The following is a 16,912-nucleotide window of genomic DNA, read 5'->3' as shown; positions in this document are numbered from 1 at the left end:
GATTCTTAACCCATAACGAATAAAAATTACTTAGATTACCGGTGCAGAAAATCACCATTCACAAGATTCACAACTTTCACATCTGATTCCAGCCTACAGTGGAACACCCGCAAACCGTACTACTCACTTTGTCCCCACGAGCTGTGAACACCGAACAAGCTATAAATGCTTACGGCCTCATAGCACTCAAAATAAAATGTATCCTTGCTTCGGACTTTATAACGCACAGCACCCCTAAACTGTTACCCCACGCCCTTTTAGAGGCAGATGACGGACAGCACACCGATCATGTAACTGTGCAACAGGTCCGCATGTGACAAGCTCCTTGACTCCGACCTTCCAAAGATGGCTTCCTTCGGTGTCCACCCCCTTCTTCCTTCCACTGTAATGATTGGTTAAGGCGTCAGGTCTGCGCCTGCTATTGGTGGAACAGGTGATTCGACCATCCTGCTGCCGGTGTGAAGGCGTCTGTTAGGGAGATGCTGAGAGCCGTCATGTCTGAAGAGGCAGCAGCGGCGCTTAGAGCCGTAAGGAGCAGGGTACAAGCGGCGGAGGCCAGAAGACCGCAGGTGAGACACCGAGGCGGCCGAGGGCCCAAGAAATGGGGAAATTTAGTTTTTAGGTAGTACGGGTTGGGAGTAGGAAGACAATAGCAGTAGTGGGGGCAGGGAGATCGGAGAGTTATAAGAAGCGGCCGCGGTGAGACCAAGGCGAGCGCGAGTAAAGTGTTAAATGACTTTAGATACTGGAGGTGAAAGAATGACCTAAGGTTGGGGCAGTTAAAAAAATCTATAAAGACAAGGAGACGTCAGCCAGTGTGTTTACTGATTTGGAATACCCCCTTACCACCTCACCTCCAGGAGATTTCAGTGTAGAAGGCGGGGTGATGGGTGCTCCCTAAATGCCAAGTGGGATCAGGCCTAGCTTGGCACCTTCAGCCAGTTCTGTCTTTTTAGATAATAGCACTTTGCATCCTGGGATTTTTGACAGCTGTGAAAGCAAATGCAACATACCATTCCGAGATAGTAAATGCGCAGTTATCCCATTTGAGGTGGGATCACGACAGCTATAGTATTTAGTAGAAAGTATAGAATTTGGAATGTGTATTTTTCAGCCAGTCTCTAGTAAATTAATCTGTCGTGAATTATAAGTGAGCGCTAGTATTTCAGCAGCTAATGCTGTTCATAGTAAACAAACAGGTTCTGATTGGTGAATACATAAACGATGAGGATGTGAAGTGTGGTGCATGACAATAGGACACTAATACAGAGAGAAACAGACACATTTATATATTCTACACTGAGCAGGAGCTCAGGGGGAAAGGAGGAAGAGTGAACTAGGGTGTTGATGGGGGGAAATGTTATCACAGGGAAAATATGGTTGGGCATGTTGCAAATTTCAGGGAACTGGAAAATCGTGGCTCACAAGGTGAGTTTTGAGTGTGGTCTTGAAATCAGCTAGGGAGAGTGAAACTCGAATATTGAACCAAGGACTGTTTTTAATCCATCCTGTGTATAAACCAGGACTGGATGAAACAACATCGAGCATTTTAATCTCTAAATTGCAATAATAGGCACTGCAGCAGAGGGACTTACACCACTCCAAAAGCGGAATAGCTCTTACAGAGCAGTGTATCAAAATGCATTAGCAAGGTTATCCGCAGCTGTCAAAACGCTTCCCTACTCCCCTGACCGTCGACTCTGGATCCTGCGTTAGTTTTCTCCATTTTGGGAGACGAGAGCCCAGGCGTAACTCTCCAAATGATAAGAGGTAAGAGAGAAGGAAAAGTACAAGTCTCATTGCAGGTATCTCGCACTGTATATCACAAGCTCAGTAGTACACTCAAAGTCCCCACCTATCTTCGAGGTTTAGAATAAAACATTTTCTAGCCTACACATCAAGAATTTTCAATTCTATTAAGGACAGAGGCAAGGATTATGCTTCTCTTTCTTTTACTGGAATTTTCAGCATCCAGTCAAAAGAAGTAAACATTATAAACTACAATACCCATGAACAAGCATAATCACATCAAATGCCCCAATCACCATGGAATTTCGTGACATAAATACAGATCATCCCAAACTCGTGTCCTCTTTTTTTGATGATAACAGTCTCGACATTACAAACTCTGCAATGTATTCAACAGACACCAACATCAAACCAAATCCCAACGGGGATACGTCCCAACAGGAAAGACTTCACATCTGCCGAACAGAACTGGTAGCTCTCACAGAGGCTGAATTAGTGATGCCCATCTGACTACCTTGACTTGAAATTGATCGTCGTTTCAAGGGACTCATACTCCAAAACCACTGGGCAGTGCCCACCCAGACATGCTTTTAACCGGCCTTCTGGTCGCTCCCTGAAAACAGAAAAACATGAACGTAGCTTCTTCAAATGGCAATATGTCAAATGTTGTCATGCACACTAGATCACAAAAAAAACGAGGGAGGGTGAATAGAGAAGTTCATAATGAAATACATGGATATCAGATTTATACATGCACCACCTTCCAATAACATATATTTGTGTGGGATAATCCTCTCCTCCGTGACCTTAATAGAATTGAAAATTCTTGATGCGTAAGCTAGAAAAGTTTTTATTCTGTGTCGGGACCGAAGGCTCAGATTATGCTTGTTCAAAGCTGTCATACCACTATCGATGGAACATCAATTATTGGTTTATGATAACATTTTCAGAAGGTAGACTCTGATGCCCAATCTGCCACACTCCTAATGTCTTCGAGCCTCGAACTTAAAGCATCCACCTTTTAATGTCATGGCTCCTCTGGCCGAGCGTGCTCCAAACGTGGAGGTATCTATACCTGCTGCCGCTAGTAACCATCTCGTCCACCTGGCTGAAGTGGCTGACGAAACAGGGCTAAAAGGTCTCTGCAAGGCAATCAACAATTGACCTTTCAAATGTTGTCTGTATTCATCTGTAACTGTTTCATATGCCTTTAGACATCGCACCACGCACAAATGTGGATTCACTGTGTAAACAGTGGATAGGTCACTGACCTGCAATTAGACTTAGTCCTCCAAGAAATCGAGAATGTCACACCGTCGGGAGAATAAACTCTACCTGCTAAGTCCAGTGTACATACATCTGCAACCCTCTTACATGAAATTAAACATAGCAACATCGTCAGTTGTGCTGAGATTTGCTTCCAGGATAGGTATTGGTTTGCTGGCCAATTCACTAGAAACCTCAAAACAAAATTGACATCCCGAAGAGAATTGTGTTTGGGTTTTGGAGTGATCAAAAGACGAATCCCTTTCATAACCTTGTAAATAAGGTGATGTTCCCCCATAGGTTTACCCTTTACAGGCACGTGACCCACAGAAATGGTGGATCTGAAGTTAACAGTCCTGTAGGCCAGTCCTGAGGTTGCAAGTTCTGATAAGAAATTCACAATCATACAAGGGGGGTTCCCCAATAGGATTCACACTCTGCACATCACCCCAACCACTCCATCTCCTTCAAGCTGAGCAATAATGTTTGTGTGTATCTGTCACCCAAGCTTGGCTGAGGAAATCTGCAGTTTATTGCAAAATGCCTGGGGTATTCCTTCTTTGCCTGAAACGTTCCAGGCCATCAATCGCTGATTGCCATAGAGAATCAGGGGGTGGTAGAATCCCTCTGGATTGAACCGAATGTTCAGAAAGGGAGGAAGAAGAACTGGGGGTGCACAAGCTAACAAGAGGACCATTGAGAACCAGGGCTGTGCCCTCTAAAAGGGAGTCAGAAGGATGAACTCTGCCTTCTGGCATCTGTCTAGGAACAGAACTTTGGGAATCATGAGGAACGTGGAAAGGCATAACCCAGAAACAGGGACCAGTCCTGTAGAAATGCATCAGTAGCTAAAGCTTGTGTTTCCAGGCACCGGCTGAAGAAATTCGGCAGCTGGTTGTTGAGACAGGATGCGAAAAAGTCAACTTGGCAGGGACCCCATAGGTTGTGAATCTGTTGAAATATTAAATGATCCAGCTTCCAATTGCTGGAATCGTTCAGATATCGGGAGTTCCAATCTGCTATGGTGTTTTTGGACCGGGCAAGTATTCCGCTGTAATGGACAGGTGGTGGGCTACGCACTAATGCTAGAAACCCTTGGCTATCTCTGCGAGCAGTCTGGACTTCTTTCCCCCCAATTTGCTGACATAACGGTCTGCCGAAATGTTCATCCGTAGCAGGATGCAACAGTCAGTCTTCTGGGGGACAGGCTCTTGATGGCAAAAGAGCCCGCCAACAGTTCTAGACAGTTGATGTGGAGACCCAGTTCTTCCTCCAACCACTGCCCTCCCATCATGATCGAACCTCATCTCGCACCCCAGTCCCATCTGCTGGCATCTGATTCTATCTTAATCTCTGGAGATGAGCCAGCGATGGCCCTGCCATTCCAGGCCTCCATGTGTTCTAGCCACCACATCATTTCTATCTTGACTTCCTGGGAGAGGGGAATTAGTTCTGAATATGTCATACCCTTCCTTAAGTGTTGAATCTTTAGTCTCTGAAGGGCTCGATAATTCAGAGGGCCTGGGAAAATGGATTGGATGGACGATGCCAGAAGGCTCAGAATCCTGGCTATCGACCTCAAGGATATAGTCTGGATAATGCAGACCTCAATTCTCTCTTGATAGTGCAAATCTTGGGGCTGGTAGGAGTAAGAGGGATAGTACTGAGTCTATTTGAAACCCAATAAAATGTATCCTCTGGGAAGGTTGAAGCTAGGATTTTTGGGCATTGAGAAACTCCTGTAATAGTTGGATGGCCCAAGAGAGATGGATCCTCAGAGTCTAGGGATCCTGTGCCATCAACAGGAGATCGTATAGATAAATGATCAGACGAACCCCGCGCGCTCTGAGGGACTCTACTACAGGTCACATCAGCTTGGAAAAACACCACAGGGCTGATGACAGCCCGAACGGGAAAGCCTTGAATTCCAGGCAGTGTCCTCACTATTGGAATTGTAGGAACCTCCTGTGAGGGGGGGGAAACTGGGCACTGCTAGATAAACGTTTTTGAGGTCCAAACAAACCATCCAGTTACCCTCCAGTAAAATATCTTTTAGCATGTGGATTCCCTCCATTTTGAAGTGTCTGTGCAGAATGCAAGTGTTGAAGCCCTTCAGGTTTAGGACAAGACAATGGACTCACCCTTCTTTTGTACCAGAAAATCGGGCTGACGAAACCTTGCTGATGAGGCTTGAATAAGCAAACCGCACCTTTGTAAACCAAAGCCTGAATTTCTGCGTCTATAAAAGACTCTTATATTTGGGAAATATACATCTGTCGAGGAGTGTTGCGCTTCCTGGGAGTACTGTAAAACTCCAGTTTGACACCGTGAACCGTCTCTAGCACCCAAGTGTCGCCGGTAATATATCTCCAATTGTTTAGAAATAATCCCACAATGCCCCCTAAAGTAACCACTCCATAGTGAATAATTCTTACCCGAGTATCCTGAGTCTTGGATAGCTCCTTGTTTTCCTCTGCGGGAGCCCAGTCTGAAGAGGGACCGGCCACCCCTGGCTCGTGTAGGGTAAAAAGTGGATTCCGAGGAGTCGCACTGCCAACCTCCTCTCCCTCTGGGGTAATATGTATGCAAAGGGCTTGAGAGAGAGCCTTGGCCGGGAACGCACCCTCTATAGCATCCGGCCCTGACAAAAGGGCCTTGCTTGAAAACTTTCTTTAGGGACCTTTGGGCCTTATCAAGGGTGGAAACAGTGGAGCAGAATCTTGTTAGTTCCTTCACGAAAGGACTAGCAAATAGAAGTCCCTCTGCAATCAGTCCCACCTCAGAAGATGCTAGATCATTAAGTTTGGTGTCAGTCTGCATCAATATCGAACGTCTGTGTTCAGTGGAAATGGCGCAATTTGTATTATTGAGTTGGCATATGACTCTTTGCGCCCAACCAATAAGAACATCAGTATCAATTGAGGTGTTAGAATTATTAGCTAGGTAGGCTAACTCGAGGATTTTGGCTAGTGGTCCAGACATGTCTAGGAGTTTGTCTAGGCAGTTGCCCTGTCAAGGTCTTTTTTTGGTGTCTTTAGCATATTTGTTTCATAAAGGTGACCATAGTGGTGGTGACTTCAGTAGTGTCTGCGAATTTGCCCTCCTAGTCTGGTCTGGGCATTCCACTTTGATACCTCAGGGGTGTGGAATTTATTAAAATATCTACTTGTCCAGGGGACAGGTTGCTTCTCAAATCTACTTGTCCTATAAAAAGATCTACTTGTCCCTTTGGTGCCATGTAGTGTGGCGACAAATTATGGCAGCAATTAATAGCCTCTCTGATTATGCCAGGGCTACTACCATAGTAGGGCTTGAATACTTGGAGTTTCAATCCCTACTGTAGCAATTTCCTTATTTTGCCACCTTTCTGCAGATCTGCATACTGGGGCTGGAGGAAGCAGTAAGCAATAGTTCCAGGGCTGGAATGCCTTTGAGTCTGCAAACCTACTAACTTGCATGTTTTAAAGATTTTTACCAGCTTCTCTCTAATATTTTCCCATAATAAGAAAGGTTGGACATATACTCCTGACAATGGCAGAATTAGAACTTCTTCCAGGGTTGGGAAGAAAGTGGCTGGAGGGAAAATGAACTTGCAAATGAGAAAATCTACACATCGTATTTACCCACGCTAAAATACAGTTCACAAATATTTTATAGGGGTACGACATATACCATGGGTGCACTTTTGTGACTTTCTTTAAGAATTTGGGGCCACAAGTAGGTAGGTTCAGATTTGTGACCTGCAAATTGCGAGTCGCAAATCCGAATGTAGGATGGTGTCCTTGACACCATCTGTGATTCGCCAGGGCTTCGCAAATGCCCACATCATGAATAGTCATGAGGTGGGTCGCAATTTGCGACCCCCTCACGAATGGTGGCCTGCTGGAGACAGCAGACGACCATGTCTGTGACTGCTTTTCAATAAAGCATTTTTTTTTGTTTTTTTTTGTAATGCAGCCCGTTTTCCTTAAAGGAAAACGAGATGCATAACAAAAACGAAAAATGAAACGTTTTAGTTTCATTTTTTCAGAGCAGGCAGTGGTCCACAGGACCACTGCTTGCTCTGAAAAAATGTTTAGTGACATTCACAATGGGAAAGGGGTCCCATGGGGATCCCTTCCCTTTTGCAAAAGTGTTAGCACTCATTTGAAATAGGTGCAAACTGCGATTGGTTTGCGCCCGCGTTCACAAAACAATCCTACATTGCACTGTGAGTTGCAATTAGGAAGGGAACACCCCTTACTAATTGCGAGTCGCAAACCCGTTTTGTGATTCGGTAACCAGGTTACTGAATCGCAAAACTGGGCTTGTGCATCGCAATGTGCTTTTTGCACGTCGCATTAACAAAGACATTTTGTTTTTATTAAACTTCTATTTCTCTCTCTTTCGGCTGGCTTTACTGTGAGTGATCGCATTCTTCTCTTCCACAAGGAGCATATTGCCACACAAAGTAGTTTTGTTCAGTGTCAGGAACTACAGTGGCAATCAGTGACGTAACGAAACTGGAGGGTGCCCCTTTGCAAAGAACATGGAGGAGCCCCCTCTCCAGACTCACTCAGGGCAGGTGCTGTGCTGATGGGGCCCCCTGGAGGGCGGCTGCGGGGCCTTTTTTGTGCCGCTGGTGGCAACGTGTGCTTTAAGAGTTCAAAAACTTTTTGGGGGGGTTTTGCCAATGTTTGTTACAATGTTGAGGGCCTGGTAGCTCCAACAATAAAGTGTTACAAAAGCCATGTCAAAACAAGACACGCATTGATGAAACTAAAATACTTATAAAAATAAGTCAGATCAGTTGGCTTTGTCAGTGTTTGTTTATTTTCATGCTTCCCATAATCGTGTTGAAAATGGTTACACTGATTTTCCATTAGAAATATTTTTGGGAAATACTAGCATGCATCAACACATTTTACTAAATGACACTTCATTTGCATATAATCAGAGAGCATTCTGGGAGCATTATACTTAGGCTTTTAGCCTAAACTTTTCAACTATGTGTGTACATGTTTTTTTTTGTACTGGAACAAACGTCAGTAGTGAAGTGTGACCTTAAAACATTTATTTACAGCACGCACCCTAATAATGAAGGCTTTCAAATAATGAACCATAAATACAAGTTCGAACAGCATTATCTTTTGGAAACACATTACCTCAACTGCAGAGAGTTCAACTCTCTGTAAACAGGCAGCCAAAGGGTTTGTGCTGCAGGGGGTTGGGCCTACTTGTCCCAAGGACAAAGTAAACATAAAAACTTGTTGCCCTTGACCCCAAACAAGATGTCCCGGGCGTCGGGCATAGGAATTCCACATCCCTGTACCTGCTCGGACCACCTTTCAAATATGTGACAGTACGTACTTCGCTACCTCCGGGGGAGGTGCCCAATTTGAAGACCTAGGATGAAATATCTCTGGGTTCAACAGTGAGAACCTTAGGGGCTCTGGGAACAGACTATTTGACCTTTTTTGCTGGGGCCTGGTTTTCTGTTATCTGGATCAGAGGATGAGGAGTCCCTCCCTTCAAAGGTATCCGATGAGGCCTGTAAGTCACGTTCCTCTGGAGGTTTGGAAGCGCTATAATCATGTTTGTTAGCTCTTTTGTGGCGTAGTGTTTCAAAGGCCTCTGAGTGACTCTCAGGGAGGGTTTTTGTGGCCGTGTTACTTTTGCCCAAGTGGGGAGGATCTTCCCCAACTGGGCGACCATGCATCCATCCTCGGTTGTGTGCGTAGTCTAGCAGTTGCCCTGTAAAGGGACCCTGACCAGGACGTCATTCACTGGCTGTGGAACTCTGCAATCCGGTGCTTCCACCAAATTTAATTCCAACTGATTGTTGGCTTCATATGGGTAGTATTCCCCTTCTGCCCCATAGGGGTCCCACTGAGCCATTCTCTTGTAGAAATATTAGTATAGCCTAAGGCCTAGGAAGAGAGATCAAGGGGGAGTGATTCCTCTGCCAGGCTAATTAAAAAAGGCCTCAAATAGGGTGTGGAGGGAGCTGCCTGGGTCACTCTAGGCAGGGCCTAATCAATTCAATTAAAACCCTGAGCTTCAAGCAACAAGGCATCACAAGGGGAGGCAAAAAAGTGAAGAGTCCGTATCTGAGGCAAGGGTGAGGCAGAGATGAGCATAGACCGAAAGAAACTTGTGTTTGCTGGCTTGCTTAGTAGCACAGCAATAAAAAGAGCACTGCGCTCATAGAACAATAGAAGAATGAACGCGTCTGCTCCCCGCTCCTGCTCCACTGAGGCAAGAAAGCACGTATGGCTGAAGTCATGTGAGCGCTGTGATAATCAGTGCGAGAGACGTGCTCGGCAAGAGGAGCGTGCTGAATTGCTTCGCTAACCCTCAAAGGTAACAGTATAAACACCCAGCTTCACACACACAAAGTAACGCAGAGTACTTATCAGACTGCGCAGCAGCAATGAAAGAGGACACAAGTTTGGGATGATCAGTATTTATAGGTCACAATACTCCATGGTGATTGGGGCATGTGATGGGATTATACTTGTTCATGGTTATTGCAGTTTATAATGTTTACTTATGTTGTTTGACTTATGAAAATTCCAGTAAAAGAAAGAGAAGTATAATCTGAGCCTCCGGTCCTGACCTAGAATTGAGTTTTCTTCATCCACGATATATCTGCAGTATGTTTGGGAGCAGCTTGGCAGTGCTATTGATGTAAGGCAATAGCGACATTTTCTGTCACTGTTGGATTAGGTGAAAATGGTGCAAAACTACACACTCTCACAAGAATTAAGGGGTAAAAGGCTGCTTTAATGGAACAGGTCTGGCAACTACAATCAACATTGGTATTAAGCTTTATAAAACTAAGACAGTCCTCACTAATATATTAACACCTCCTAGATCCCAATCCCATCCTCTAATAAAACTTACGCGCCAGCAATGCCCCTTCCCATCCCAACCTTGTACCCAAAAATCCAGTATTCCTCTGCCCTGGCTTTCAACGTATGTTGCTACCCTTGCCCCTCCATCCCTTTGGTCCTTCTCAAAATCCCTGACCCCTTAATGTTCTACTTCTGTAACCCCCGTCGCAAACAAGAAATGGCTTTAAAATCCGCCAGCAAGGAAAACCCACAGGTGTTTTCCTGCCCACCACACACCTTATGTGAACCAGGTAACTTGATGTACTTAAGTCTCCCATAGCCACTCATCTAAGAGATCAACAATCCTCAATCTAAGCTCTAGTAAGTAGAACACATTACCCAAGAAAGTCAAATGTACACCATCCTGCCTGTAAAAGGACAAATCAAAATGAACTATTTCGACATGCTGTAAAGCTGAAATATCCTGCCCTCTAAAAAATCCCCTCATTCCACTATTGACCTTCCTGCGCTGTTTCTCAATTCTGAAAAAATGACGTGCTCCTCTTGAATACGATTCGCACCAATTCTGTCCACAGGATGAGTTCCTAACCATCTTTCCCTCAGTCTAAGCAAGTCCAACTTCATGGCCTACAATAAGCCAATGCCTGATAATGACACTAGATCATTCTCCCCAAGGTGCAATACCAACAAATCAGGACAAAAACCCTTGCCAATTTTTAGAGAGCACACTGAACAACTCGCCCCATCTCACCCCGCTTTCACCCCCCCCACCATATTTTCCCTCTGGCCGCATTCAAAGCCAACTGCCAACCAAAATGCCAAAAATCAACATGCTTCACTGCCCAATGAATGAAGGAGTGCCCCATTATCCAGATTTGGAGAACTTGCACTGTCCGGACCCAAAACACAACCTGAAAAGTAAAAACAGAATTAACTCAAGAAACAAAAAACATCATAAAACAAGCAGCAACCTAGCAAAGTTTAGGAGAAGTCGGTCTAATGTAACGCTTAAATTATTGGGACTTTCAACGTCCTGTGTTCATAATGACTTTATCAGAATTTCCTGCCCTCTTTGCATCTGTGGCAGCCCCAGAATGAAATGAATGGGTTCCAAAGTCCTTGAGGGATATGCCCAACTTACCCAGCATTTTCCAGAGAACAGAAATTAGCTGAAAAGAGGTCAGATATGAACCGTACTCGTGAATACATATATCGAATCACGAGACAAAAAAGAAGCAATGAAACTCAACAAGTAAGGGACGAGATGGGGAAGCTGTTTCCCTCAAAAGTACATCCTGACCCCTAGCCAACTAGTCATTTTTTGAAGTGGCCAACCAAAGCTTAATACATCCTCCAACATTACTAACGTTGGAACGCAACAATCCACCCTTTCCATTTGAACCCAACAACTCAGACACCTTGAATGCACCATGGTATAGCCATGACATACATAATGAAATTAGTGCAACTTCCCAAGGGGAAAAACAAACTCTTTTTAGAACCAATACAATGTCCTGCAATAGATAAACTGTAATGGGGTGCCTTCTATCTACCCTTTCTCCCACCTCCCTATCCCAACCTGCAACAGTTTATCTACAAATCTCTCCCTCCATTGGGTCTGATCCCCAAAAATACTTACCATAGGCGATTCCTGAAATCTTATTTGATAGTGTAAATGCAGACAGCCCTGCATCAATTTCCTTCTGAATGAAATGTAGAGGATCTTCACACCTGTCTGATAAAACTAAAGGACCATCTACCCTCCTAACTTCACCTGACTGAATAAATTTGGGCCAGGCCTTAGCATAACTCTTTTGAGTAGATGTGGCAATAGACTGTTGGATCAACTATAAAATCTTCAGATTCCCAGCTCCCAAAGTGCCCGTGGCATAGCTTTCTTCTGTGCATCCGCTTCCGGCGCCATCCCAAAGAATCTCAGCCACTGTGAACAAGATAGTGCATCAGCAATATCATTAATTACACCCGGCACATATCTGGCTTTAAACAGTATGTTAGATCTCAAATAATTCAGCAAAAAGAGCCTCAAATACTTGAAACATTCTTATCACGCGCTTTCTGGAAACTCACCAGATTAACAACCGTCTGGTTGTCAACATTGAAAACAACACGCCTGTTGGCCAACTTGTAAATCCCATAATGTTAAAGCAACTCTTAGAGAGAAGAACTCCAAAAAGTAATATATTGTGCTGTCTTTCATGTCTCGGGTCAGGTCTCTGTGGCCCAGTGGCTGTCCCAAAAAACACCAAAGCCATGTGCGGCAGAGGCATCAGAAAAAAATTGCATCTGCCAAAACCAATCCACAGCATCCGTCCACATAGTGACTCCATTAAACTCCTTGAGAAAAGAAAAATACATTTTCAGGTCAACCTTAATACTAGCTCGGAGCTGTATACGATGGTGTGCCAAAACTGCTCCTTTCACTGCAAACCCAGTCTTCGACAATAAGCCAGATCCACTCTCACCACCTGACAAGCAAAATTCAAGTGGCCCAACAAGGATCTTACCTGCCTTAACTCCAGCTTTGGTTTGCACACTGCTGCCTCCAAAAGAGAAATCAATTTTTTGACCTTATCAAATAGCAATTGTATGTCTATCTTCATGGAATCCAACTCAATACCCCAAAAACTAAAACAAGTGATGGGGCATTCTGTTTTCTCCAGAGCTAACGGTACCCCCAAATTCTTCATGGCAGACTGGAAACTCTCCAAAGCTCTCTGACATTCTATGGAACTTCTACACCCCACCAGAAAGAAATCATGTAGGTAGTGAGTAACATGATGAAAACCACTCTGATATTTAAAAAAAACATTGTAAAAAGGAACTAAAATTTCAAAAAGTGAAAAGGACACAGAGCAACTTATAGGCAACATCCTACCCATGAAAATAGTATCATTAAGCTGTAAACCCAACAAGGAAAAATCTTCCAGATGAACCAGCAATAGTCGAAATGCAGATTGAATGTCTGAATTTGTCATCACCGCCCCATACTCTCCCAACCCGCACCAAGGCAATGGCTTTGTCCACTGATGCATAATGTACCATGGAATCCTCTTGTCGATTAAATCATTTATAGACTCACCCAAAGGCCATGTCAAATGGTGAATATGCCCAAATTTGCCCTCCTGCTTCTTAGGACCACTCCAGTAGTGAAATAGTCGAGTTGGTTAGAGGCCAAAATTCAAATCTCCCTACGTTCTACCTTGCTCCAGTTTCTCCTTAAGCTTGGCTCATACCACATCAGGTTTTTCTAAAGCAGACTTCAAATTCTTTGCCCATCTGCGCATCGTAGGACCTTGATAGCACAACAAAGACCTTCGACAAACCCCAATACAAAGACTTGGCTTCCTCCCAAGGATAAAACTGCAACCAGTAACTCAAAATTTCCAACTTAATAGAAGCAGGGCCCTTTTCTCACCACTTGCTACATCTGTCCCCTGCCCCTGTCCCCACCTCTACCTGAGTTGCCTTGCCAGCCCCAATGTACTCCCCCCAAAGCACTGAAGCAATTAGTGTTTTCACCCACAGTTGGAGCAATCGTGCATACGTTTACATTGGCGTTGGATACATGCTCCTCCATTAAAGGACCAGCATGACCCATTTTGGGGAAATTGCCCTCTTGCCAAGTTCCCTACCCTGAAAGTGTTTGTATTGTAAGGGCAAGCCGCTAGCAGTGTGTACGAATGGAATTTTTTTTTTCTGCACAAAGCCATTGCATCCACAACTCATTGCAAATTTTACCCCATTCTTTCTCTGGATTGATTGCCAACCTGGCCCTAAATTCCTCATCATACCGAAACCAGCCAAAACCCTGTAATCCATCTGGGCTCTATGGACCACATCCATGTATTTAAAAAGAGCAACACATCACTCCAGATGACACTCACGATAAACACTTGCAAATATGAAGAAACCTGAAGTCCAATTTTCTATAGTAGTAGGCACTTTATGCCCAAAAGCCAACTCCCACTCGTCTTCTTTAGAACCTTCTTCAGCTTGTACCTCTCTGTGTAATAACTTAAACACGTCCACAAATTCCTCTTTGCAAATCTTATCCTTCACTTGTTGAGTGAGATGTGCCCCCAACAGCATCGACACTCCCATGTATGGAAATTTGGCCCCAGATGCTTCGCTTTCTGTCTTATCTGCGTTGTCAGCTAGGGAGCCACCCGTGGCCTCTGAGTCTAACTTACCAGACGAAGAACTAGCTTGCTTGTCATCCAAATGTGTAACCTTTTCGTCAGTATCTATATCGCCTTCAAAAATTGCCTGAATACACTTGTCCTTACCTCCCAAAGCGCGTAATTACATCAATTAAGTTGTACCAGAACTATTCCCAACTGCGACAGACACTAGACCAATAATGGAAGTTTTCTCCCCCCCCCCCCTTTACTCTCGAAATGCCCTTTCTTTGACATCTAGGGATAGACGTGTTTCTTCTCCTCTCTTCCTCCCGTTCGATTGTGCTAGACCGTCTTTGGAACCGCCTTCTGTAACACACATAATACACCTCCTCTCATTAGAAAAAGACCCACTCCCAACTTCTGTGCCTTTTCCCATATTAATGTTGTCAACCTCATCCACTATTTCACCCTCTTCCACCTCCCCTTCCTCGTCTAAAATCTCCTCGTCCAACCCAACAATTTACAGCATGCCATCCATGCTCTGGCTGGTAGATGGTTGCTCGATGATGTCCGCTCCTCCAATCGCCTCTGCAGCAGCCCCAACATACTCCAGCGACATCAGGCAAGTTGCTTCAGAGCTTGCCCTCATTTCAGACCGATGTTAAGGGGGTGCACCAACCCTCACCGGCATTCTTACCTGCTCTGCGCTTATAACCTGTTGGTGTAACAAAGCCTTCGCCTCTAAGCTGCTCAGCCCAGAAAAGTTGCCACTCCCAACCTGCATGCCAGCTGTCCTGGGCTGAAAAAATCCCTCATAATCCTGACCTGCTTCTACCCTATGCACCTTATCCACAAAGGAAAAATTCATTAAATCCGGCTCACAAAAAACATTTTTGCCCACTCTAATGCCCACTCTAATACCCACCTGATGCCCACTGCTAAGCTGTAACATGGCATTATTTTCCACCTCCCCCCCTCTGTACTTTATGAGTCATGGGGCTAAACATTGTAAGTACCACTTGAATTAATTTGCCTTCCTTCCCCCCCATTGCAACCTTTTGCAACTGATAAAAACGCTCTTTGCTTATGGGCATGACTTGATGTGCTTTCTTTTCTTCATCTGAGTCGATAACAATTTTCAGATGTCCAACTTCCATGGCTCCATACGGCCTTTAATAACTGACATCATGCAGCACTCCACCGTGCTCAGGCGCTGCCTCGTTATTCAGTGCAGCTTGTCCTTCATCAGTGAAATTGCCGCCTGATGTATGCACATGTGCACACAATTCATTGGCCCTCAAATGGTGCACAGGTGTCACCTTACTCGGGCCTCTGCTGTGGCCACCCTCCTGCCCAGTGACGCCCCAATCTTGAGCCACCATGCTGCACTATTTTCCCAGCCCCAGACAAAGGAATCCACAGCAACGGACGGCTCAGTTGAGGAGCACGCCCGCTTCTGTGCTGAACTCCTTTGATGGCATTTTTTATGGTTAGTAGATGGCGACATGCATGTGATTACTGCTGCAACCACCCTTTTGGCCGACACCCTTTTATGTAGTTTTAGACTCACCAATGCCTGTTTAAGGACACCCTCTTGCAAGAGGTCTTCCATACACTCCTGCTGTAAAACCTTCAAAGCCTGGACAACCCTATTTGCCTGAACCATAACAACAAAAAATACCCACTCCAAACCACAAATGGAAACCAAACCAACTTTAATGACTTTGGCTTACCTAGATCTAAATTGACTGCTAATAACCATGCCCTGAATTCCTGGGTGTGGTAGCATCCAAAGAGGCCTCCCACACCCTGCCCACTACTTATAAACCCTCCTGTTAACTCCACCCCTTACAGACCACCCACCAGTGACATTAATCTGCATCGTGGATTGCATCACCAATGCCCAACCAGCCCCTGGGGAGGTCGGGCAAGCCCCAAGTCCCCATTCCCCCCCAAATAATGTCCGATATCCTGCAATGCTTTCAGGCTCTATGCTAGAAGCACGTGTTCCAGTTTCATGGTGTGTTTTCTTGCCACCTTCCTTTGCCTCTGTCCCCTCAGTCTGTACTAGAGCGCTCAGGAGTTGGCATAGCTGCCTCACGAAGGGTTCTTTTATCTTCCTTACCTTCCCATATCAGGCTAAGTACAGTGCCATGTTAGAGTAATTTGGAAACAAGGCGTATTCCATTTGTTGAGAGAATAGAATTGTTGTTCTGTCTTACCCTCTGGAAAGGTGCATGGCAACCTTTGGTTTTTTGTTCAGAAGTTGGAATTGTAACTGTGAGGTTTCACATCTTTTTGATGTCTTCTCTCTTTTTTTGTTTCTGGACATCCCCCACAATGTCTGTTGTTTAAACAGAATACAGTATCTTTTTCTAAATTGCCAGGACTCTCACTTTAGTCAACCAGCTGTGTGCTGGTCTACTCAGCTGCCAAAATTACACATATGTGGTAGAGATAGATTAAGATATCATACACTTCTAAAATTAAAACCTGTATGCTTAGAATCCAATTGTTTCAGCCAGTAAGGTGCCGATGTTCCCCTGTAAAAGAAATGTAACATATCATGTTTGAATTACAAGTGCTATTGTAACCAAATTTTCAGTCTACAAATCATCCAGACTGAAAAGATATTCATTAGGTTGCAGTTATATGTACACGTTTGCCATTCTTGAGATATGATTTAATATCTTTCTAGGCTAATGCACTCACCTAGTTTACTACACTGTTGTGTTTGGAAAAGGAGAGGGAGGGATTACTGTGTACATGTCAAGAAAAACAACTATGTGTGGGTGCTACCTCTAACACCTCACCCCCAAAGAGTAGCAAAAGCTAGTCTGTCTGATCTTCTGCTGTGCATGAGGCTTGGCCCTGGAACAGCTAGGGGAGAGTTTTGTTTTTCTTTTTTTGTTCAGGAGG

The 16,912-nt window shown here is 44.6% G+C and overlaps 1 protein-coding gene across 1 annotated transcript in view; it reads left to right on the top strand.

Annotated features, from left to right (window-relative positions):
- Positions 1 to 434: 434 nt before the first annotated feature.
- PLPBP (pyridoxal phosphate binding protein) overlaps positions 435 to 16,912 on the top strand; it is a 67,419-nt gene continuing 50,941 nt past the window's right edge. The window contains exon 1 of the mRNA XM_069213454.1: positions 435 to 569. Coding sequence (XP_069069555.1) covers positions 480 to 569 — 90 coding nt within the window. The 5' untranslated portion in view covers positions 435 to 479. The remainder of the gene's footprint in view (positions 570 to 16,912) is intronic.

The sequence above is a fragment of the Pleurodeles waltl genome, chromosome 11 (genome assembly GCF_031143425.1).
Source record: "Pleurodeles waltl isolate 20211129_DDA chromosome 11, aPleWal1.hap1.20221129, whole genome shotgun sequence".
In the NCBI taxonomy this organism is placed as follows: Eukaryota; Metazoa; Chordata; class Amphibia; order Caudata; family Salamandridae; genus Pleurodeles; species Pleurodeles waltl.
The sequence above is the reverse complement of the archived record's forward strand: the minus strand, read 5'-3'. Positions and strand labels throughout refer to the sequence as shown.